The 23,928-nt window shown below is 42.4% G+C and overlaps 3 protein-coding genes across 4 annotated transcripts; 1 reads left to right on the forward strand and 2 right to left on the reverse strand.

The window, feature by feature from the left end:
- Nucleotides 1-1,786: 1,786 nt before the first annotated feature.
- On the reverse strand, nt 1,787-15,346 carry unc119a (unc-119 homolog a (C. elegans)). The gene is made up of 5 exons (XM_048263817.1): nt 14,891-15,346; nt 5,857-5,970; nt 5,520-5,619; nt 3,818-3,990; nt 1,787-3,237 (listed from the first exon to the last, which is right to left on the reverse strand). Exons 1-5 carry the CDS (start codon nt 15,177-15,179, stop codon nt 3,125-3,127), a joined length of 789 nt encoding a protein of 262 aa, XP_048119774.1. The 5' UTR covers nt 15,180-15,346; the 3' UTR covers nt 1,787-3,124.
- Nucleotides 15,347-15,691: 345 nt separating this feature from the next.
- Nucleotides 15,692-19,157, reverse strand: crybb1l3 (crystallin, beta B1, like 3). Its single transcript, XM_048264708.1, has 6 exons — nt 19,084-19,157; nt 18,063-18,136; nt 17,702-17,820; nt 17,303-17,435; nt 16,987-17,129; nt 15,692-16,856 (listed from the first exon to the last, which is right to left on the reverse strand). The coding sequence occupies exons 2-6, from the start codon at nt 18,126-18,128 to the stop codon at nt 16,688-16,690; spliced, it is 630 nt and encodes a 209-aa protein (XP_048120665.1). The 5' UTR covers nt 18,129-18,136; nt 19,084-19,157; the 3' UTR covers nt 15,692-16,687.
- Nucleotides 19,158-20,977: 1,820 nt separating this feature from the next.
- cryba1a (crystallin, beta A1a) lies at nt 20,978-23,917 on the forward strand. Of its 2 annotated transcripts, none has more exons than XM_048264826.1 (6): nt 20,978-21,012; nt 21,541-21,607; nt 21,837-21,955; nt 22,617-22,758; nt 22,959-23,101; nt 23,472-23,917. In XM_048264826.1, the coding sequence occupies exons 2-6, from the start codon at nt 21,569-21,571 to the stop codon at nt 23,617-23,619; spliced, it is 591 nt and encodes a 196-aa protein (XP_048120783.1). In that variant the 5' UTR covers nt 20,978-21,012; nt 21,541-21,568; the 3' UTR covers nt 23,620-23,917. The 2 variants fall into 2 exon arrangements, with proteins under 2 accessions (XP_048120783.1, XP_048120781.1); XM_048264824.1 differs by having other exon boundaries at nt 20,980-21,003.
- The last annotated feature ends 11 nt before the right edge of the window (nt 23,918-23,928 follow it).

Genomic DNA, 23,928 nt, shown 5'->3' on the forward strand with positions numbered 1-23,928 from the left:
ATGGCTGCATCGACTTGGTGAAGTGCTGTAGTACACAAGACTGCCATCTAGAGGCGAAAGTGTATTAGATGAAACACATTTTTACTTGGATTAATGAATTAAAATAGTCAAAAAGTATGTTTTTAATGTATACTCAACATTGTTAAAGTAGCACTTTTTTTTAGCATGCTATAGTTAACCACACTTTAACTGTACACATTAATTATGTAGCAATTTGATTTTGAGTGTGTTAAACATCTATTACCTCACTCAGATAGTAAAATGTATTTGTATCAGTGTGTAATAGTGCCTCCACACATGTGTCAGCTCTTTTCATAATAATCATTCTGTCTAAGATGTTTTTTTTTATGGTTATGGATATGATTATGGTTATGGATACGCTTTTGTCCAAAGCGACATACAAATACAAAACAATGTCAGCCAAACCAAATGTATCATTGCAGTTTACTGCAAAGAGTGATTTTATGCAAATACTGGAATACGTATTGAAATACACAGGGAGATAAAACATTTTGAACAAAAATATAAATGCAACACACTCCCATCTTCTACCTCTATGAGCACAAAATGTTTATTTGAAAATCTATATTAGTGAGCACTCCATATATTCAGTTCACAGGTAGTTGCACACTCCCTCAAAACATGTGGCATCAATGGCATTGTGTTTTGTGATTAAACTGCACATTTTAGAGTTACCTTTTACGAGACGAGTCCAAGGGATGACACTGCAATAATCATGTTTTCTAATCATTATATTTTGATGTGTCACATGTGTTAGGTGAATGGATTATCTCAGGGAAGAGTAATTTATTAACACAATTTGAGAGAAATAAGCCTTTTTTGTGTATAGAAGAAAAATATATCTTCTCCAATGTTGTGGGCGGGGCTAAGTTTGGCTGGCTTCCAGGCTAATCTTTTACTTCAATTATTGAAAAATGGGAGCAAAAACAAAAATGTTCAAATGTTACATTTTTGTTCATTATACATCGGAGGCCCAATTCTCTGCTCTGCGGAGAGGCCACTATTCTCTTGAGCCTTTCCAGAGCAATGTATAGATAAGATTGCTGCATTACTCCATCTGGTGGCGCTGTAAAACCACTCTGTTAGTAACTCTGACGTCATGTCTTTTTGACCTGCCCGAGCAAGCAGGCCCATTGCATGTAACAACCACAGTATTACCGTCTGAATCCCAAAGCCCTGTGTACAATGCTGTTTATACACTTAATCTAAGTTTTGTCTGCTGGCTGGTGTATTTTGCGTCCCTCTATAAATGGTCTTGTCATTGGCTGAGACATTACATGTCTCCATTTAGCTTTTCATAATAATTTAACATTATATCTTCATAAGAATGCTCAGGAAATTGTCAGGACAAGAAATTATACAGAAAACCACATAAAGTATATTTATTTCCAGAATGCCATGTAAAGTCCCCAAGTGCATACAGTATATATTATTTTCTATTCAACAAATATCACAGAAAATAAAGCTATCACACCTTTAAGACTAAACAAAATGTATATCAAAACAAGCATCTGATTTGTCTATTTTGTACTTCGACCATAGAAGCTATGTAAAAATATTTCTGACATGGAACAAGACATATATATATATATATGTATATACTGTATAAATACAACACATTCACATGAAAAGAGTCTCTTGGTCTGTATGTCTACTGTATGCTGTCTTTTGTATTCACTAATGGGTGGAAAGTCCACTAGTAGCCTAAAGAATGAGGTCTATTGGCTATAAAACCACTGAAAGGAAAATAAAGATGTAAGGGGTGCTGTTACACCAAGATGCCTGCGGAAAATCTGCTTTTTAACTGCGTTTGAAAAAAAAAGACCATGACGCAGTTATCTTGTTAGGATAGCTTGTCACGCTAGCTCTTTAGTATCAGTCAATACTGATCATGACTCTACAAAACCGACAATGCCACACAAGATGGCAGTATTCTGCCACAGAGCTTCAGCTGATGAATGACATTATTCACCGCAAAGGCATTCCAATGCATTATGCCTGAGGATAGTTGTGTGTGAGTGTGCATGTCTGTGTGAGTCTGCATGCGTGTGCTAGGGTTTCAATGACTATGTGTTGTGTTTGAGTGTGTGTGCTGAGGCGTATGTCACAAATACCCACTCAACACTGACACTTTTTTCCAAATACAGAAGATCCTCTACTATTGTACAAAACAAGAGCAGGATACTGGAATGACCACATGGGCTCATATTCTACTGAACTACACAGCAGCGTTTATTTTGCTTTCTTTGGAAGGCGCTTTGACCATGCCATTTATAAAGACATTTATTGTTGGTTTCGGTTAATTTCAGTTAATGCTGGTTCTTATTAGGGCATGTGTAAAGCCTGTACACAACAGGGAGTCGTTCCACAGGGAGAGATCCCATCAGATCCATGAGATCAAGCAAGGAAAGACAACCGCCAGAAATAGTCAAGAGTGCAGAGGATAAGGTGAATGACATCTTAAATCTCTCATGTACAGCCACTGCTAAGAACACAAATAAACATATTCCTGCTTTAACCAATTATTCAAAAGTCCTCTATCTCAATGTCTATGTGACATCCTGGGATTTTTTTTGTTTTGTTTTGTTTCTGGAAATAATGAAAACTGTGTTTGAGATTTCAATGTACAGCTTGGCAAAGTATCATATCAGGGATTTTTCTGTAGGTGCAATAGGATTATGCCAGTACATTATATGTATGTATGTGTGTGTGTGTGTGTGTGTGTTTTGTGTGTGTGTGTGTGTGTGTGTGTGAGAGAGAGAGAGATTGAGAGAAAGTGTGTGCGTGTGTGTGTGAGAGAGAGAGAAAGAGAGAGAGTGTGTGTGTGTTGTCGTCAGTGTGTACATGGAGGGCTGAGGTGGCATATGAGGTTGGGTGTGGGTGTGTTGGGGGAAGTTATTCTGAGTAAGGCGTGATTGCGCTGATGAAATCATGCCCTCCACAGATGGCGCTGGTGCTGCAGACTGTGGAGGGGTGAGAGGTTAGAGTGGGGGGCGTTGATCGGGGGGTCGAGGCCATTGCATCGTTACGAATCCTCCAGTATGCTGCTTCCTACTATGTCTGTCCGTCTGTCCCTCTGTCCTCTGGACGGGGAGCGCGAGGCCTAGGCCCCCCCATTGTAGGAGTAATCTGCCTTGTTGTGCATCACAAGCTGGTTGTCCACGAAGTAGAAGCTGTCGGACTGCGTCTCGTAGGGGTGGAGGATCATCTGTTGCACTGAGGGAGAGAATGCATGGGAGAAAGCAGAAAAGAAATGATGTTGGCCTCAGTGACACCGAGCGCACTGAAGCTGATGGATATAACGGGTATAGTGGCGTGTTATATCAGTCTCAGCGATTTATATTTGTTTGAAACAGACAAAATGAAGAATTTCATTTCTCTCTGTGCAAGAAAAGTACATTTGTGAATGAAGCCAGTGCATCAGTGGCCCAATGTAATTGCGTTCAGTTGCTCCCTGTTTCTCAGCTGGGTAATTTTCTGTGGTTGTGCTGGTCTTTCTGACAGAACGCCTGCATGAAATAGCTGCGAATGTTTACAGGGGAGTGAGGAGGATAACCGACTCTACACCATCACAAATATATTACGTACAAGGCCATAGACACGCTTTGTATGCAGGAAAATAAACAAATCATGAAACAAAACACAATGGCTCACTTCTCTATCTGCAGTTATAAAGCAAGGGAATGTGTCATATACTGTATGAACCATACATCAGATTAAAAATGAAATAATCTCAATAAACTCAAAAACAATATAGGAAGTCCTCCACGTGTTCAATGACTCTGAGAATACATACTGATGTCATCAGAGAGGGGCGGGAGCTCATAGATGTGCTCGCAGGTGTTCTTGCTGCTGGGGATGCAGAAGCCAAACTCAAAGTCGAAGCTCTTCAGGAGCTGGCCACGGAAGTAGTGCCTCTCGATCATCCGGAAGTTGTTAATGGGAATTTCACCGACAGTGAACTCCACACTATGGGGTAACAGTGAATGACAGAGCACTCAGTTATTATTAGCATGTACTCACTTCAATATATCAATATATAAAAGTCAATATAAAAAAATACATATTGACTCAACTTAACCTAATCAAGTAATCTTGTTGTTCTGACTGAGTTAGGTTATGTCAATATGTTGTGTCAAATTTATGTGCAATAAACTTGACACCTCTGTTATGAATTGACTTATAGGAATATATCTTATATGAATTGAGATTTTGGCTCTTTTCTGTATGTAGATGAGGTGTAAGGGGCTGGTCACAGATTGGTTGTGTCAGTGTCATATGATGTACGTCTGGGCAGCTGACAACTGAATCATACATCAAAAGTCTGTCATTGGCCATTCCCATTCTGGCTCGCTCTCTAAGAATAACACAAGTACCCCCTCACATCCATCTGTTCATTTGAAGTACTGCAGGCAATTAGAATATCAGAATGGCCAAGCAGCATCTCTGCAAATGTGCATTTCATGCATGTGTGTGTGTGTGTGTGTGTGTGTGTGTGTGTGTGTGTGTGTGTGTGTGTGTCTGTGTGTGTGTGTGTGTGTGTCTGTGCACGCCTGTGTCTGTCGTGTGTGTGTATGTGTGTGTGTGTGTCTGTGAAAATGAGTAATAAGCAGGTGGTGGCAGAACAGAAAAAAATAAACAAGAGGATGTTCAGAATCACCAATCCACTCCCCTTACACACACAGTGATACACAGAGCAAAATATTCCTCTCGAAACAAATTTGTCAGGAGACAAAGATAACCCAACACTGCTGACGGCAGGTGCATATTCATAGAGTATTCTTTCAGTTGCAGTTACATAACAGCCTTCTCAGTGCTGTGTTTGTGCTAAATGTGTTTATTCAACCACTGTGATGTGTTTATTTACCAGTCTTTTGTCTGTCTGTCTTTTACATGACCTCAGCTGCAAACCACTTTCCCCTCAGAGACAATAAAGGTACATTGACTTGGACTTTTTTGTGATCACCTGCTTTCCTACTCCTTCTTTTATCCTTCTTCCTTGTTTGCTTTCACCACCCTTGCACTTCTCATCATTCTATTTCATTCTACTACAGGCAGATGCACAAGGTCATATCTACATGCTGAGATAACTTAACTCAAATGTACTGTTTTGTGTTGAGTCCTTTTCTACAGTGTTGGTTCTACTAAAGGTTTATTCTTGATGACAGAGGTTAAAATATAAACGCCACCCGATCTCAGAGAAATGCTTTAAGACACTCCTCAATCATCAGCATCCTCTGTTAATGATGTCCTCCTCTACTTGAGTGATCAAAGCTGAACTGCAAAATGGCCTCTTACATGTATCCACTAACACAATAACTCTGCCATAGATTCCACATCAAATCAAAATGCATCAATCCCACGCTGGGAGTGTGTCTGTATGGCATGCTGCCTGTGGCCTGTATGTATGTGTGTGTGTGTGTGTGTGTGTGTGTGTGTGTGTGTGTGTGTGTGTGTGTGTGTGTGTGTGTGTGTATTGTTGCTGTCTTTGCACTTACGTGGCTCCAACCTGCCGTAGCCTCAGGAAGGCAGGCGTGAACTGGTAGCGAACAAAGCGTCCAGCGTTGGGGTCCAGGTCCCTCTTGTCCCTGGCGCTCTCTGTGTGTGACACAAAGGCCAACAGCATGGATGCCCCACCACGCTTTTGAAGTGCTCTTAGTCACCCCCCCAAACACACACACATACATCTAAATGGTAATCATGGCATTATAAAATCCACCGAGGCTGAACTGGGACATTCTAACACCAACAGTCTTTCAGGTCGATATGTGAGGGGGGATGAGGGTATGAAGAGGTCGTCAAAATGGGAAAGGGGAAAAGAAGCCTGGCACCCACCTGGGACAGGAGGTTTTGTTATCTCAAAGAGAACCATGCCGGTCTCCATGTCTCGGATCTTGAATCGTGTGAAGTCAATGCTGTGTACATTATTTTCTGGTCCACATAGATAATCTGAAACAGCAACAAAAAAAATGCAACAGCACTGAGTTATTGATGCAGTTCCTTCCATGTCAAATCAGATAGTGTTGGCCTCCTCCTGGGCCAACCCTAGAGACAGTGGATGGCTCTGTTCAGCTATGAGGACAAGATATTAAATGAAACTGTTTTGTTTCAGCACATAAAGCTCATAGAACATATGAGTGTAACCGCAAGGGACCTCAAATTTTAACACAGTTCTCAGGCTGGCAAAGTCTTTCATGCTTTAAGGAACATATTTTAGAGCTTGAGAAAATACTGAGCAGAAAATGCAGAATCATTGTTTTTGCTCAGCAAAATTCCCCACACATTTACAACCACAACCAGTTACGTGTAGATAGGAGTATATACAGTATATATATATATATATATATATATATATATATATATATATATATATATATATATATATATATACTGTATATATATATATCCAAAAGTGCAATACGCTAGTGCAAATGAGGTGAGATGAAAAGGTTGCCTGGTATGGAATAATGCACTGTTAAGAGCTGGACTAATGGCTATTAATGATATAGCAAAATAATTGCATGTACCGGTAGGCTATGGAGTGACAATGTTCAGGATGCCATGCCTATTTCAATTTTACCTCATTATAGGAAATTACCAATTTAATTTTATTTGAATATCTAGATCCCCCCCAAATCTAGCACCTTCTGACTATAATAGGAAAGGTCACAGTTACAACATGTCTTTGGATGCAAAGGACTGCTTCTCAAATAAATAGTGAATAACACTTCCCATAAAATTAACACTTCTTGTGACTTCATCAGCTTTCCTCACAAGCCATGGTAAATAAATGTCACCAAAGCATGGTTTTCCTAACTGAGGGAAATGGCTGGACAGTGCATAGTGAACATTTTGGCACGCAGTTGTAGTGAAGGGGAGTGGTCAGTGGTGAGCGAGGCCCTCTTCCCCCGGGGTGGACAGCTGGCTTCCTGTCCCTGGCTGTCCTATCAGTGGCGGGCAGTCGGGCAGCGTGTGAAACGCTGGCTGCCCGCACCACTCTCTTCCCCTCTCCTCCGTGTGGTTGGATTACCCCTAAGAGGCTTACATTGTTTCATCGTCACATGGTACAGATTGGGAGATGCTAAGGGGATTTGAAGAAACTCCAGGGTTTTGACATGTCCCTCTCTCACTGTGCTATCTGCTCATATCATACTGATGGCGATCTACCTGCAGACCCTGATGATGACGACGACGACGATGATGATCAGCCCATTGTGGGCCCTCAGTGCTGTCGAACAAAAGCTGATTTTGCTGTGTTAAAAGCTGGATCTGCTGAGATTACAAAAAACCTGCCCACAAAAAAGCCCCTCTCTTCCTTCAGGTTAACGAACAGATGGGCTCAACTGGCTCTAGCCAATCACTCTGTATTTTTAGCCTTCCTGCTGCCTATTCCTGCCATGTGGAGAAGGCTAGTCACAGGACACATATCTGCTAACGTCTGTGGGCTTTCAGATGGCTCTCTTGTGTGATGAATTAATGAAATTGCTCTTTTTTTGTTGAAGGGCAAGACTGTGGTGTTTCTTGAAGGCATTGGGGCTCAGGCATTTTCTGAGTTTCAAGCTGTTCTTATTGATATTAAAATCAGAAACATTTTCATTTTTAGAACTGCGGTTATTGAAGTCACATTCTTAATGGCCATTCTATTAAGTTCATTGCCAATCCCTGATGTGCTTTCAAACCCCCTTTACCTAGAAATGACAGACTTAAATTGTTCACATTCTTGTTGTAGTGATCTCCTTTTTTGACTACATTCTTATATCTTTTAAGTAGGCTATTGTTTTGTTTATTATTGTTGTTTGTTTATTGTTTTGGGTAACTTTCTCCTTTTTTTGGAAACTCGTTACCTCACTTCCTCACAGCAGATGTCTTTTGGCAGTCAGCTCTCAAAAGCTTTAGAGGACAACAAAATGGCCATTAGATAACACTATGCATGTACAGTAATCTCTCTCTCTCTCTCTCTCTCTCTCTCTCTCTCTCTCTCTGTCTCTCTCACACACACACACACACACACACACACACAGCCAACATAATGTGTGTGTATTTTCAGGGGCAGGAAGGTAAGTATGGAGGAGTGAGACAGCAAGAAGACAACCCATCACATGCTTGCTAGAATGCCAATGAAGAGATTTATGAATGTAAGTAGCTCTCCTGCTTAAACACCAACAAACAATTGTTCTTGTGTTGAGCTTGAAACACTGTCAAAGCATTCCGCACACCACAGCATAAAGTAATCAGCATTTTTACAGTTTACTCTAAAATGACCTACAAATAATTTCCGGAATATTTATGGAGAATCAATAAGTTAAAGTGAGAGTGCAACACCAACTGTAATTCACCAGAGGCTCCTAAGTAACAAACAAACACACAGTGACAAATACAAGAAAAGGCTGCAGAATTCACTTAAAAAAACTGGTGGTGAATATGGATATGCATTTCCAAACCACTGCTTATTGGTCAGCCAAGATCCAAGGGTGCTTGTTTAACTGCCACTACCCATGCCTTGGTCATGATCGGCCCTGACACTTGAAGTCCTACTTCAGCGCCAAACATCATTCTCGTGCTTAGGGCGCTTGGCACTCATGCAGTGAGTCTGTCAATGAGTCTCAGCAACCTTTTCACAGTGAGCATAATAACTAACTGGCTTGGCATCCCAACTCTGATGTGGTATCAGGCCTAAATAAGAATGTGTTTCATGATATAAAAAATAATGAATGAAACAGATATAAAACAAAATACAAAAGATGTCTAACATGAGAGTGAACTAAAATCAAGAAAGTACCAGCAGCAAATTTCAGCTTCCTAAGTAAAAGCTTTATTACTGCAATAGTCAAGTCAAGTTTATTTATATAGCGCATTTCATACACAGAGGTCATTCAATGTGCTTTACATAAACAAAACCAAACAATAATAACAAATAAAAGCATAGAAGGGCAATATAGTCAAAGAATAGTTAAAAGGTAAAGATCATAATAAAAAGAAAACAGTGGTGAATAGTGGTGATCCTTATTGTCCACTGTGATAAAAGATAACCCATCCGTTTATTCAGGATGAAGGCATGTCAATACATTTTAAAGCCTGACATCTGAAGTTACATAATTTAATGCTCTTACAGTGACAGTCCCTTGATTCTCCGTAATCAGCCAACCATTGGCGAGCCCAAGCCCTGACTAATGATGACATTCTCCTTGGGCTGATTTGGAGAAACCCTGTGGTGCTGGAGTGGCTGAGGAGTGGAGCTGTTTCTGGCAAGAGGACCTATGAGCACCAGGCTTTAACATCACACAAGAAATCTAGATTCTCCTTAACTCCTCACATGAATCACGCCAGAAAATATGATCAAATAGGCTATTGGCTACAGCTGCAGCAGCTGATGATAACAGTCTCCATTGTGTGGATGGAGTGGGGGAATAACAGACATTATGGACACAATTCAAAAGGTAGACAAATGGAATCTGAAATTGTTTCCACTAGGTGGTGTCTCAAAAACCACCAAACCTATCTGCTCAACAACTAATGGGAACAGGCTAACCAATTGGTTCAGGGAAACCTCAAATGTTAAGGTTTAAGATCTGAGTACAGTGTGGTTTGCATGAACAATAACACTGAAACAGTCTTCCTCTTTCAAACCGGCAAATATCTTCTTTTTTTTAATATAATTTCTGCCTCTATGAGCAAGAGATGATTCATCAGAGGTAATGAGCTCAAAGTAGAGATCTAAACAACCAGATCCTAGTTTGCTTTTTATATGGTGGCGACATTTTAAATATCAAAGGCCATTTCCATGGATTATTCCTGTGAAACCTTACTGCAAAAAGCTTAAATTATCATGTCTCTGAGTGTCCATACAGATGTTTTTGTATCTCACCCTAACACCAGCCACTTGCCCTATTGTGTACTGGTTGAAGTGGGCCTGCATATTAGAGGTAGTTGACAGCTCTGAGTGTTATCGTTGATCTGGCTCATATTCATAACCTGAGTGCTGCCACACTTCACTTCCTCTAATACTGTCACCTAGCAACGTGCTTTCTGATGTCAAGACGGAATATCTGCCTGCTTTCCCTCACCACCTGCCCTATTGAGGTAAACAAATAAAATAGTCTAATAACACAGCTCCATTTTTGACATCTTGAATAATACAGAGAGGATTTTATGTTAAACTAAAAGAAATACTAAGAGCAAAGTAATCATTATTCAGTTGAATCAACTTAATGAAGCAAAACACGCTGAAAGACATTTCTGCTCTCTAGACGTCTGGTTGTGAAGACACAGCAGAACAATTGAACCCTGCCATCGACACAGGGGATCCATCTGGTGACAAAATGAACTGAGAGTGGCCTTAATCAAGAGCAGAAGCCATTTATAGACTATAATCCAGGTGATTAGTCAGGAGTTAGAGCCTCAGCCATAGGCTTTCTTTAGACATAGAGATAGCTCAGTGAACAGGCAACCACCATAAACCTCAAACACACACACACACACACTGTATATATAGTACACATTAGATACCTTGTAAGTAGCTACAAGTATGGCAATGTTCATGGGCATATGCAGCGGGGAGAGTTGATGTTTAGTTGTTTTGTTGCAAATACAAACTCTCTGAAGGCTGATTGCATCTACTGAAATCACTGAGTCTCTTGATGTTGCTGTGCATAAAAGACAGCTTTGCCGGAGGAGGCAAGAGAAGAAGAATGCATTTCCCGTCTGTCAGGGAGGAGATGCCGTTTCAGACCTCTGCTTCTCTTTTCACAAACCTCGACAAAAAGCGCTCCGATGAGTCAGCTGGTGGTTAGAGGCAGCGTGCGTCTGCAGCAGACCGAGACCTAACTAAATCCACCACTAGCGCTGTGGTCTGTGGCCTCTGTTGTACTGCTCCTGTCATGAGAAAGGTCACACTATGTCTTCCATCGGACAAGGGTGTGCGACTGACAAAATGACACTAAACAGCAGGGCCTTCATGTAAAAGTGTGCTACACTGGAGTCACTATATAGAGCAATGCATCTGTGGCTTCATAGCTAAGCATTAGACACTTGATTTGGCCTAGCTTCTGTTAAAGTCAAGCAGCTTGTTGCTCAGCCGAGCTATTTGGGTTATGAAACAACCCCACCTTGAAGAGACTTCCTTTTGCTTCAGAGAATTGGCACACACAATATTTCAGTTCTCACATGCTCACAATGACGCAGGCCACCTTTTCTGAAACATGTGGCGAGTGAATTCATCCTCATATCTTTTTAGCAGAGGAATAGTTTCCAATCTGGAGTACTTGTGGGGTCTGACAGAGTGAGCTTAGAGAGGACTAGATTTTAGACAATTTGACACCATCAGATTCAATCTTAAAACTCCCAGATGGTTAAATAACCGATAGTATCTTCAAAGGGAAAATGTCACTTGTATAAAGGAAAACATTAATGGGAATAAATCGCCCGTAGGCCTACTGGCTGGGGGTGGAAGGAAGATGAGGTTACAGCCATTTATTCTCACTCAGTCATTCAACCAAAGGCACAGCAGCCCAGTCCAGTAAAGAAACAGAGAAAGGGCGAATCGAGTGAAACAAGTTGGATGTTTTCAGGGCATGGCAGGGCGGAGCCAAGACAAAGCCCTCCTTCCCCCGGGCCCGACGACTGGCATTTCAGTGGGCTGCCCGAGCACGAGTGTTATCTCCCTGACAGGCGGCCTGTAGCAAAACAATTCACCACTCCACTGGCTTCTCTGGGCAGCATCACCCAGGGAAAGGCAAAGGGTCATTCAAGTGGGTTTAGATTCACACTATTTGAGGCACTAGCGATGTGTATACAGAAGGATAATGAAAATTAAATTAATACAAATGTACCACTGTTCTATTGCACTAATAATGTTTACAAAACACGCTATAGATAGTGTCTACAATGTAAAAGTAGTAGAAGTGAATGATGTCAGCCAAATATGGCATCCTTACTAACAAGGATATCACAGAAATATTTAAATGAATTCAGCTGAGTAACCTTGCTAAACACTCTGAATCCTGAAGTAGGGCGGGACTAACAGTATTCTTTCATTTTACACAGTGTCCAATGGTCCAAGAGGCATTTCCTTGGGATATGCAATCAACCAGGCCAGTGAGCAGAGCCGCCTTCTCTTTTCAAATTAGCAGCCAGTGCAGCGTGATCTCTTAATACCATGTATGAAACAAATGGTTTAAACGTTTAACGTCTTTCATCACTAAGTCACACAGGATGTGCACGGTGAGCTCTGGCTCTGGTCCTAGTGGTCGGGCCTCACTAGAGTTCAGTTGAGATGATGATCACTGCACTGTGAATTAAAAACGTCATCTCCCTGAGGTCTAATAGCGGTTGAGTGTTAAACGTTGACAAAAGTCTCTGTGGAGTAAATGAGGAAACCAGCATGAATGTACTGGCATGAATGCACAGTCCTATGCACTGTTTACGTGCAAATATATTTGCACCTCCGATGTATACATTTATCAGATTATTGGTGAATGGTTAAAGGCATTTTTTGTAACTAGGCTTATTTTGGGGAAAAGACGAGGTCCTTTCACATTATTTGCTAGAACAAATGATTCTACACAACATCATCAAATATCTGTGTTCGGTTCCGTAACAGAGAAAATTGGTAATTTGCTCCAGGTGCTGCCCTTCAACACACACCCAGAGTGCTACTGCCCTTGAAGTGGAGGTGTGTGTGTGTGTGTGTGTGTGTGTGTGTGTGTGTGTGTGTGTGTGTGTGTGTGTTGTGTGTATGTGTGTGGTGTGTGTGTGTGTGTGTGTGTGTGTGTGTGTGTGTGTGTGTGTGTGTGTGTGCATGCATGTATGTGTGTGGTGGTGTGTGTGTGCATGCATGTGTGTATGTGTGTGGTGGTGTGTGTATGTGTGTGGTGGTGTGTGTTTGGGGAACTCAGGTCAGTTCTCATTACAAGAGGCCATTTGAGGCCAAGACTTGACTGCCTGAAATTAATTAAGCATTTTGAAAGTTCTATAGCTGAGACAGGATGTGGCTACAGACATCAGCTATCATCCGATTTAATAAATATCAGCATTAGTCCAGGACAATTGAAATCTCTCCTCTCCAGTAACTGTTCTGTGGGAGTTATGTAATCACTAACACATAGTTGAGAAGAAATATTACCCACAAACGGACCCCTAGCTCCCTGTGTCTAAACTTAATTAGATTTTTAAATGTGTTTGCATGATTTAATTCCTTTGAATAGTGAAGGTATTCATTTTCATGAGGGAGTGAAATTGAGAGCAATGAAACAGAACATATTCAAAATGTACTGGAATTCAAACTACTGTCATTTTACAATGATATGGGCCTGTATGATGTTATGTTTCTAATGTTTGTATACATATAACATATATATTCCAAATTCAATCATCATATGCATAATTTTTAGAGCTGAATAGTCTTGGCTATACAACATGTATGCCGCATATGTAATATATTTCAAGTACATCACTGTATCTACCAATCTCAAATCCTGTCTCTGTCTGTCTACTTGACATGCCTCTTCAATCTGCACACAGTATACAGGTAGGCTTCAGCCCAGCCTTTCAGGTGTCAGGAATGCCAAGTTGTCATACAAGCGAGAGAGCTTTGTGGTTTCACAAAATTCTGTCCTGTAGTCCTCTGACATACAATAGTTATGGAAGAGTGAAACCAAATCAAATTGAGCACAAATGCCAGGATATGGAGGGGGGGTGTTGCATTGTTTTTTTTGTGTGTGTGTGTGTGTGTGTGTGTGTGTGTGTGTGTGTGTGTGTGTGTGTGTGTGTTTTTAGATGACGGCATTCCTTTACTTTACTTCCTTTGAGTTCTGTTCCAGCAATAAACAAAAGGAACAGAGAAAAAATACATACATGAGATGTTATGACTGCTGGTTGATTCCATGTCAAATTATATAAGATACGTGAGAGAGCAACTGCTGAATTAATGCCATTATTCAGGTTAAGCCATTACAAATGGCCATACAGCCATATCACTGTTCATTCTTCTTCAGCGAGACTCTTTATGCATGGCCAATTAAACATGGTCAGTGGAATCTCTTTGCCCTTGGTTTCACTTGGAAGCCCAATCACATTTTTTTTTTTTTTTGCAGGGCCATTGAATTAGGCAGCTAATGCAAACATTGAGCATTGGGTATTGTATATGCTCTATGACCATAATCAGACAGGCACATATGCAAAGGAAGATGTCATATAAGTTAATGAATTGACAGTGAGGTATTAGGCTATAGTATCTTTGAATCTGCTTGTGAATCTCCTCAAATGTTAGATGAACCGACGATGGGAATGACAGTGTGTTAAGTTCCTCACTTAAAGAGGCCTTAATACATTGTAAGTTGCACAAAATAGCCTACCTGTTACCCAACCATGTCTGGGCAACTTGACAGACAGACACTCTCTCTCTCTCTCTCTCTCACACACACACACACACACAGCGCACAAACTAATTTCCCAACTTTAAAAAGGTCACACTAAATGTTCAATCTACTGCCAGGTGATATAAAACATGTAATTACATATGAATGTCAATGTACTATGATCTAGACGAATAGTTAAAAGGTCAGACAACCATCTGCATAAGGCTATAGTGTTTTTAGTCCTTCACTAATCCCCATCTCCATCACTATCAATACTGTTCAGTTCCTCATGGGTTGTGTTGATGTTCGTGGTTATCTTATGACAACAAAAGGCACGAAACATTAGACATAAATTCGCCTATAGCCACAAGGATGTGTTAACACTTCACTGGCATGACATACCAGAGGTAAAGCACTTTTGGTTTGCAGGTTTGCAGGTCGTTAAACTATTAGAAATGAACCAAAGCTGAGTGCGCGCCTTCAATGATGACATTTTACAGGCAGGCGTCACTTACTCGTTGTGATATTCTGTAATCCCAATACATCCTCCGGGGTTATGACACTATTTTTAACCAATTCCTCCTCTGTTGTAACCGGGACCCCCGCGTCTGTTGCGTTGCACCCTGTCTTCACTTTCATTGCCGCTTGCGACTCGGAGTCCGGTTCCGACGGACTGTTGGCGATGGTAATGTTGCTGTCGATACCTCCACTCCCGCTCCAACTATGACCGTTTAACGAAACACTGGCGCTTGACGCGTCCTGGCTATTACATACAGCCTCTCTGCTGGTACAAGAATAGCTCATTCTCTGCACCTCCTCCCCCTCTCAGGCTGCTAAGGATACCGAGTCTACCCCCTCCCACGAAGGATCAGCCGTTGCTTCACACAGTATTTAATTTAAATCCTCCCGTCCTTTAAACCTCCGGCTACTCGTTGGCGCATCTGCTCGTCTCTAGTGCTGTTGGCGGTGTCGAGATGAGCACTGGCAGCGGTATTGTGGTGGAAGGAAGGAAGCAGGCGTTGGTGTTCCACTGTGTAGAGGATGGACCAAAATTGACATTTCTGGCTACTTTTTTCTCAGACTGAGAACTATTATGTTCCCATGATAGTGAGGTTAATTGAATGTTGCCATTAATAGGATAACTGCAGATATAATGGCAGAACCAATGGAAAGGACTTCTATAATTTTAAACCATATAGGCTACTGATGAAGACCTTGGAGAAAAAAGAAATATTTTCGCGGGGTATCTACAGAAATTGAAACATCCAACTTGTAGACAACAAATATACTGTAAACAGAGGGAACAGTATGTGACCTTTTCATTTTTAAGGTTTGAAATCTTTATTATCATTTAGGAAAGTTGCTTTCCAGATGCCAGCATCCCTGAGAAAGATACAGTGTAACATGACCGCAGGATCAGTCAGTCACAGGGGAGTGTAAAGTCTGTCCACGGAAAATACGCACTCCACCATCCGGCGACCCCTCCACTGAAAGTGTCATTTACAGATATCCCCAGCTGCAGACATATGAGATCATTACGAGTTTGCGAGCTCTACACGAACCTGGTGGAGCCCATCCGATGTGTGCAAACTTCTCATGGTAATTTCTCATTTAGGGGTTTCTAAAGTGGCAAATGTGACCTTGGGGTAAATCTGGGCCACATCTGAAAACAGGGCGGCAGAACAGTGCCCTCTTTTGGGTTATTGTGCTCACTACAGTGATCTGTCAGGGCGGTGAGGCCTGCTTTGAGAAGATTTACATTGGCTCGAAAATGGGCCAAAACCCTTATGACATAAATGCATGGAAAAGCCTTTCACTTAATTGATATAATCAAACAAATTAGAATATAGTTAAGAAATGTAAAAGAGAAAAAAGGTGTATAAAAGTTTAAAGAAAGGGGGTGCTGTAATATGAACAAAGTCATAAACAAAACTAAAGATCTACTGTTCTTGGTTAAAAGAGTTGTAATATGGTGGGAAATATCAAATCTGTGTCCAATAATATAAGTATAGGGTTGCAATAAAGAACATTTTCATTTTCATTCCATCACTATTACCAGTATTTTCTAAGTCTTCCAGTATTTGTCAGTTACTACCACCATACTGCTATGGCAGTGTTATGACTGATTCCCAAAATCCCTTTAATATAGAACTGGTGAAAGTGATAGAGGGCACTTTTAGAAAAAAAAAAGTAACACAGCTCCCAGATGATTGGAACTCTTGAGAAGACTGGAGGTCTTCCTGAGGGGGGGAGGGGGTCACCTCCTACAGGGCCTTGTCCCTCTGTCCAGTTGCGTGCAACCACTGTCCCTCCTATGGGTTCATCTCGAAACAGCCGCGGCGGTGTGTCTGCATGTCCCTCACTCTGCGTATCGACTGAATCTGGGGGTGGTGTGCGCCCCACTCATTCCAGTGCTTGAAGGGTCCACACTCAAACACGTACTGGTAGCCACGATAACCAGGGTACTGGTATCCAACCCACCTGCACAAAGATCAATCAGAACACCTGACTGGGTTAAAAAGGGTCTTTTGTCATGACTATGCTTGTCATGACTTTTGTCATGACTATGCTGATTATGACAATGATAATAAAACAAGGGGGGAGGGCTTACGTTCCACCGAGGACCTGGATGCTGGCAACTCTATCCTGGAAGCCGTAAGACCACAGGCTGGGGATGTCCTCATCACAGACCTCCATTTTGCGTCCCTCAAAGTTCATGCACTCAAACAGGCAGATCTTATGATCCTGAGTGTCCTGCAATGAGAAGAATATCAGTAACAGTGTTACTGACTAGGAAATCGACCCTTTTGGATAATGTTTAGATACTGTCAATCTAAAATATATTTTCTTGCGATTATTCATGTTTAATATTACCAGATGGTATTTTGATCATCCTTCAAGATAGATGGCCATTGCGCTGTACTCACCATGCGGACGGGTCTGATGGACATGAGGCGATCACACCTGTAGCTGTTGGACCAGGTGTCCCAGCGGGGATACTCTCCTTTCTCCAGCATGAACATCTCACCAGTCAGGTTCTGCTGCTCATAGCCCACCCAACTGCAAGAGACAAGGCCCCATCAAAATACAGCCTCTTCCCCATACAATGATAAAGAAATCTAACTGGTCACTTACTAAAACAAAAAAAAGTACATTTTTACATAGTATATTGCTCTTGATAACTCTACAATGCCAATTCCTCTCAGTGCAGCTGATGTAATGAATGGTACCAGGGGGAATCCTGGCATTGGTCAGTGATCCAATGTGTCCTATATAAAATAGAATATTCACTGCGGTTCTCTGGGATGATACTGGTAAAGACTTACGGGCCACACTCCACTCTGATGGAGCCGATTCTGTCGAAGCCTTTCTCACACAGGTTACGGTTCTCGTTAGTCAGCTCCATCCTGCGGCCTTGGAAATTCTCAAACTCGTAGAGGTAAATCTGTGAATGGAGATACCAACGTCACAACTGGCATTCTTCTACAGTTTCCTGTTCTCTCATTGCCCAACGGTTTCTTCATTCAAAGTGCACTAGTGATCCAGATATGAGAGTAATAATAATCAATGCTGTGCAATATTATAAGTGTGGTGTGGTTGTGTGTGTGCGTGTGTAGGTGTGTGTATGTGTGTATGTGTACATGTCTGTACAGTATATGCCTGTTTGTGGGGACACAGTTGACCTACTTTGTGGGAGCGGAACCCCATGGCAGAGTGGCTCCCGATGCTTCCCTGGACAGCGGAGTGAGACATGGCTGAAGCTGTAGCCAAATAGAGAGAAGGGAACCGTGAGAGAGAGCAAAGTTACAGAGAGAAAAATAATAGTAATACAGCTAACTCTCATTTACTCATATCACTTCAAAAGTATTTAACCTGGACTCTTTTTGGGATTTTTTCAGGTTCAAATTATCATTTTTGTCTTTTGTACTAAAAACGTGGACCTAGAAATAGGGCCCAGGTTGAAAAATCCAGAAGTTTCCTTTTGACTCTACTGTGATGAAAACTGCATTTGAAAGCCCATGAATGACCGATTTATTTGCAGCATTGGGAGAGTGTGGCCTGAAAACTGACATAATGTCCATTAGAATTCAAACAGTAAGTGAAGGGTGACCATCATGTAAAATTTACAATCACTTAACATATCAGTGAATTACGCCTATCTTGCAGTTCAATCGAATATTTAAAATGCAAACATCAATATGACTACAGAAAAATGAGGATGATAGTAGGATGGTAGTAGGCTACTGCTATCGACTGCTTCTCCATCACTATGCACCTTCCTACACAGAAAACAAATTACTCTCTCTTAGCCTCTCCTGGACTGTTGTTTAGTTCTGTACATAATTCAGAACATCAGCCAAATATCAGTCCAAATCATGCTGAAAATAGCACCATAACAGCTTTACAGCGACCACTGCAAATAACAAGATGGCCTGTCAGTCATGGCAGGTCCTATTTGCAAGTTGCTGTGGACCACAAACATCACAGTATCTCTCCACAGTAACTCTCGCCACTGGTCCCAGTTTAAAATGTGGTATTTCATTCCTCCTCAGGTTTCCCCCCTGAGCAGTGACAACTTCATATCCAGTCAAATTTTAGCAAGGGAGGCGTTCCTTTTTGGCGGTCCCTGGCTCCCCTGGCAACCTCACGATCCGATTCCCCCGCCCTCTCCCTCGCGTGAAAAAAGCCCCCCGAGCACAAGTCTCACCGAACAAGCTGTAGTCAGGTACAGAGGACTGGAATGTAAGAGGAGGACTGGAGGCAGAGGAGGGCGAGGCCCAAGTGAAGTGCGCACCCTAGGCCAGCGCGGGGGTTATATATATACATATATATCCTGAGGCTTTTGCCTGCGGCCCTGGCTCCCCCCCCAGCGCCATTGGATGGGAGGGTTGTGCTGTTGAGGGGAGGGGAGGGGAGAAGGGAGGGAGGGGGGGTGGTGAGTGGGGCTCATCCCCACAGCACTGCTGACTCGGCGCACTGCTTTGTTCCCAGGCCTCCACTGTGCATGTATCACTATCAGCAGTAAAGCTCTGTTTGTTCTCTCACTCTCTCTCTCTCTCTCTCTTTCTCTTCCTCTCATTCCATCCCTTTTCTTCATCCCTGTCTTCCTGTCTTCCATCCCTTTCTTCTTTAATTTCTATGTCCATCCATTCTGTCCCTGCCCCACCCCACTTCTCTGCCACTCTTTCTCTCTATCTCTTTCCCTGTCCCCCTCTATATCCCTCTCTTTGTCCCTCTTTCTGTCCATCTCTCTATCCCTCTCTCTGTCCCCTTCTCTGTCCCTCTCTCTTCCCAATTTGTGGCTGGGTGGGCGATTTGCTGACCTCAGGAGGTTCCTCACCATCCCCTCTTTTGTGCAGGAAATATCACTGTTATTGTTTTGCGCGCTGCCAGTATTGTATCCACCGCCCAGCCAGCGCACCACTGGGTTTTGTTCCCTCTGCCCGGCCTCAATCACATAGCCTAATAGTCGCTCCGAAGGGCCAGTGTCCAGTGCGCCAGAGCATGACAATTTGGCCCTCTTCTTTGGCATTGTGCTCCCTGTGGCTAACTGAGCTTCTGAACTGATTATTTTGCTATTTTGCTCATTTCTTACCCTGCTGTCTAAGTCAGGAGTAAGCAAGTGTGGTGAGGGACATGTTCACCTGCTCGTGGACTGGTGGGAAAGTATATGTGTATCACAGTATGGGATATTAATAATAATTTGCCAGTGTGTGGTTAGTTAGCTGCACCCAAAGACTTATTATCACCCATTAACAAGAATGATTAGTATTCATAGTAGGCATATTTCATAGCCCATACTGGCCCTGAGTCTTGAATAGGTGTCCCTCTGGGCCCACCCCTCACATCGCCTCATTCAGCCTGACTCACAATGGCCTTGTCTCAGGGCATGAATAGGATGCTTTGCATAGCGTGAAAAGGAGTGGGCCGAGCATGGATGGCGACCGGGCGTGCATGTACGTGTGTATGAGCGTATGAGCGCATGCATGTGTGTGTGGGCGGGCCGGCCACACGTGTAAGAATGGGAGAGAGACAGACAGAGAGGGGTCAGTTGAGGTGGATGTCACAGGGTGATTGCAAGGTTTTGGTGAGAGGGGGCTTGCATGTGCTTAGACTACTCGCTCAAGGCTAGCTTGTTGGCATGATTTGAATGAGGCTCCATTATTAGCTTGGACAAACATTAGAACAGGTCAACCGCTTAGTAGGATACTCTCTCTGTTGAATATGCTGGCTGCTTTTAACCATAAACTGCATCTGCCCCATGCTGTGATGAAAACAAGTCTGACACAACACACCACCATCCTTTTCCTCTTCTCATCATTACATGCCATTTCTACCCTCCTACTCAAGCATGTATAGTGGCAGTCGTCATGGGATCCAGACTTATGCCACCCTGGCAATGGGCACCGTGCCCTCCACTCTCAGTGCCACACGGCTGCTCGCTTTGTGCAGGGGGACTAAAGCCAGCGGCTCAGCCTGAAACAATGCCGCTGGTCGCAATGTGCTGACTCCTGCCGGGCCTGTGGTGCTGGACACCATTCAGCCAGGCCATGTATAAATAGACCCATGTCCCGGGGGTCAAGAGACCGTTGTGTGGAGCCCCCCGAATGCACACAGCTATTTTTGGGTAGGTCAGGTAAGCCCTCCACCTCAGTTGTTTTTAGCCATTGCTGACATTTTCCATTTAGCATTTTGCTGACGCATAGAAATCTTTGGGGACCGAAGCGTGATAAACAATACACGGGAGGCTTCTTTTGCTCCTCCTCCTCCTCCTCAACAAAACACAACTCTCACTCTAAACATCTCACTCCATCCTCACAGACAATAGCTCTGTCTTAGTTTTGGACTGATGTCCACAGCTCATGTATCTATATACCTTTTGCTTACAATGACATACTTTGAAAATAACATTTGTATATCAAATTATATCTAAATTAAATCAAATTTGGCATGCACTTAAAGATCTGATTTGAGTGAGCAGTTTAGTTTGTTCATAGTTGCAATTGCAATTGTAGCATTTTTGTGATGTGTGATGTGATGGTTTGTGCTTTTTGAAGTAGCATACATATAAACACGTGCACAGTTTATGCATATTTCTATATTCATGTATCTCGTGTTTTTGCATGTCTGTATGTGTACGTATATTGATGTGTCTGATGTGCAGGTCAATCAACACTGAGAAATCGGACAGCATGGCTCAAACTAATCCCATGCCAATGGGACCATGGAAGGTGAGTCAGCATTTGTGCATTTATCGACACAGACAAAACAGGAACCACGCACACTAACAACATGACCTTGGCAAGAGGATTTCCTTGCATTTTGCTTGCATCAGTCTGCATGCCATCACATACAACTACCCTGACGTCAACAAGTGTTGAGTTTTCTTTGCATGTTTGTATGCTCTGTCACACATGATCACTCCATATGCACCTAATGTATGTGTGCCCATGTGTTCAGATCACAGTATATGACCAGGAGAACTTCCAAGGAAAGCGCATGGAGTTCACCGCGTCCTGCCAGAACATTATGGAGTGTGGCTATGACAACATCCGCTCTCTGAAGGTGGAGTGTGGAGCGTGAGTCAGAAGGTTTCTCTATACTACTTTTGCACAAGCACACTATTCCCAGCCAGAAACATTACGGTTAGCATACTGCAATAATTAAACACATACACTGTTTTATACCCTAATTCGTAATGGACTGTACACTCTTAAAACCAATGTGTTGAAAACAACACAACTTGCGTTGTTTTTAACACATCTCTGTGGCCAGATAGGGACAACACAGTTTGTGCTGTTTCCTTTTTTTATTTGTTACACAATATGTCTTGAAAATAACACAACTTGCATTGAAAACAACACAACTTGCGTTGTTTTTTAACACATTGCTGTGTCCAGAATGGGACAACACATTCATTTTAAGAGTGTAAAAGTACATTGGTTGAATACAGCATACTGCAACAATTAAACACATAAACTGTTTTATACCCTAATTAGCAATTGACTGTAGAAGTACATTTAGTCAAAAGAGAGTAGACCACAGTGTAAGATATGGTGAGGAAGAAACATCTGTTAGAACAGGACACATAATGTCCTACTTGTGTATCTGTTGCTTGAAAAAGCCACCTCACACAGGAGGTTACTGTACATTCAAGTTGAATATAAAAAAATAATTGAAATAATTCTCCTCAGTGTTTTGTACATATTCTGGTATATCTGCATCTGTCTGTATCTGTAGCTGGGCGGGCTATGAGCATTCCAGTTTCTGTGGGCAACAGTTTGTCTTGGAAAGGGGTGACTATCCTCGCTGGGAATCCTGGAGTGGAAGCAATGCCTACCACATTGAGAGGCTGATGTCCTTCCGCCCAATCTGCTCTGCTGTGAGTTTGTCCCCTTTTGACGATTTGATACTAAAGGGAAAAAAGAGCCAAGATGAACCAAGGAGCTTCTGTTTTTAATGAGTTTTTTTTATATACAACAACAAGCCCAGCTAATTCTGTGTAGCCTACCACAGAGAGGTTTCTTGTCTGAAACAGAACTATCTGCCAAAGCATCTCTTGTCTCTCTATCACCTGAGCAGAACCACAAGGAGTCCAAGATCGTTGTCTTTGAAGGAGAGAACTTCATCGGCCGCCAGTGGGAGATGAACGATGACTACCCCTCTCTTCAGGCAATGGGCTGGCCCAATAATGAGATCGGATCCATGCAGATCCAGGGTGGAGCGTAAGTAGACCTATGCATCTTCTGTTCTGTGTCCTCAGAAAAATATTTGTAAAAAAAAAAAAACACTGAAAGTGGGTCACATATCTTTACCTACTAATATATTTTTTTAAGGGAAATTTGCATTAAAATACCAAATGAGAATTTCCACTGAATGTGCATTCATGATTGTGACTGAAGGCTTGTTCATTCTGGCCTTCAAATCAGGTGTATTTGGCCAAGCAGTACTGACAAGGAATTAGGTTCAGATCAATGATTTAACTACCAGGCCTGACAATATATAGACAACATACAATATATAGTTGTGTCAGGCGTGTTATTCATATGACCTTGCTACTGGCTCATTCATTCTGCTCATTTTCCCCTTCCTCAGCTGGGTCTGCTACCAGTACCCTGGATACCGTGGTTACCAGTACATCATGGAGTGTGATCGCCATGGCGGCGAGTACAAACACTACAGAGAGTGGGGCTCCCACGCTCAGACTTTCCAGATCCAGTCTCTGCGCAGGATCCAGCAGTGAGAGGGATAGCCGTCTTCATCTTCTCTCCTCCTCCTGCTCCTCCTCCTCTCCCCCTGTGCTTTTTCTGCCTCTTACACCCTAGCATTCCAATCCCAGCTTGTTAGAACTCAAAGATCACAGGCTGACGACCTGGTGCTATCCAACTTGAGTTTACAGCACTTTTATTTCCACCATGCAAGAGAAAAGCAGCCCAGCAGAAATGATCTGTGTCGGGCTTGTGATGCAACTCAGTCTTTGCTCCTTAACGCCGTCACTGTGCAAGATGTGCAAAAGTGATCAATAAACAGTATGAGCATGTAAACCACTCCA

This window comes from Alosa alosa, chromosome 15 (assembly GCF_017589495.1).
Source record: "Alosa alosa isolate M-15738 ecotype Scorff River chromosome 15, AALO_Geno_1.1, whole genome shotgun sequence".
Taxonomy (NCBI): Eukaryota; Metazoa; Chordata; class Actinopteri; order Clupeiformes; family Clupeidae; genus Alosa; species Alosa alosa.

Coding starts and splice junctions, on each gene's coding strand:
- unc119a (XM_048263817.1), bottom strand. CDS start 15,179: ATGAGCTATTCTTGTACCAGCAGAGAGGCTGTATGTAATAGCCAGGAC. Junction 5,971..14,890: donor ATTACAGAATATCACAACGA/GTAAGTGACGCC, acceptor TTGCTGTTTCAG/ATTATCTATGTGGACCAGAA. Junction 5,620..5,856: donor AACAAAACCTCCTGTCCCAG/GTGGGTGCCAGG, acceptor TGTCACACACAG/AGAGCGCCAGGGACAAGAGG.
- crybb1l3 (XM_048264708.1), bottom strand. CDS start 18,128: ATGTCTCACTCCGCTGTCCAGGGAAGCATCGGGAGCCACTCTGCCATG. Junction 17,130..17,302: donor CCATCAGACCCGTCCGCATG/GTGAGTACAGCG, acceptor TTCTCATTGCAG/GACACTCAGGATCATAAGAT. Junction 16,857..16,986: donor ATCCAGGTCCTCGGTGGAAC/GTAAGCCCTCCC, acceptor ATCTTTGTGCAG/GTGGGTTGGATACCAGTACC.
- cryba1a (XM_048264824.1), top strand. CDS start 20,984: ATGCACACAGCTATTTTTGG. Junction 21,608..21,836: donor TGCCAATGGGACCATGGAAG/GTGAGTCAGCAT, acceptor CCATGTGTTCAG/ATCACAGTATATGACCAGGA. Junction 22,759..22,958: donor TCCGCCCAATCTGCTCTGCT/GTGAGTTTGTCC, acceptor TCACCTGAGCAG/AACCACAAGGAGTCCAAGAT.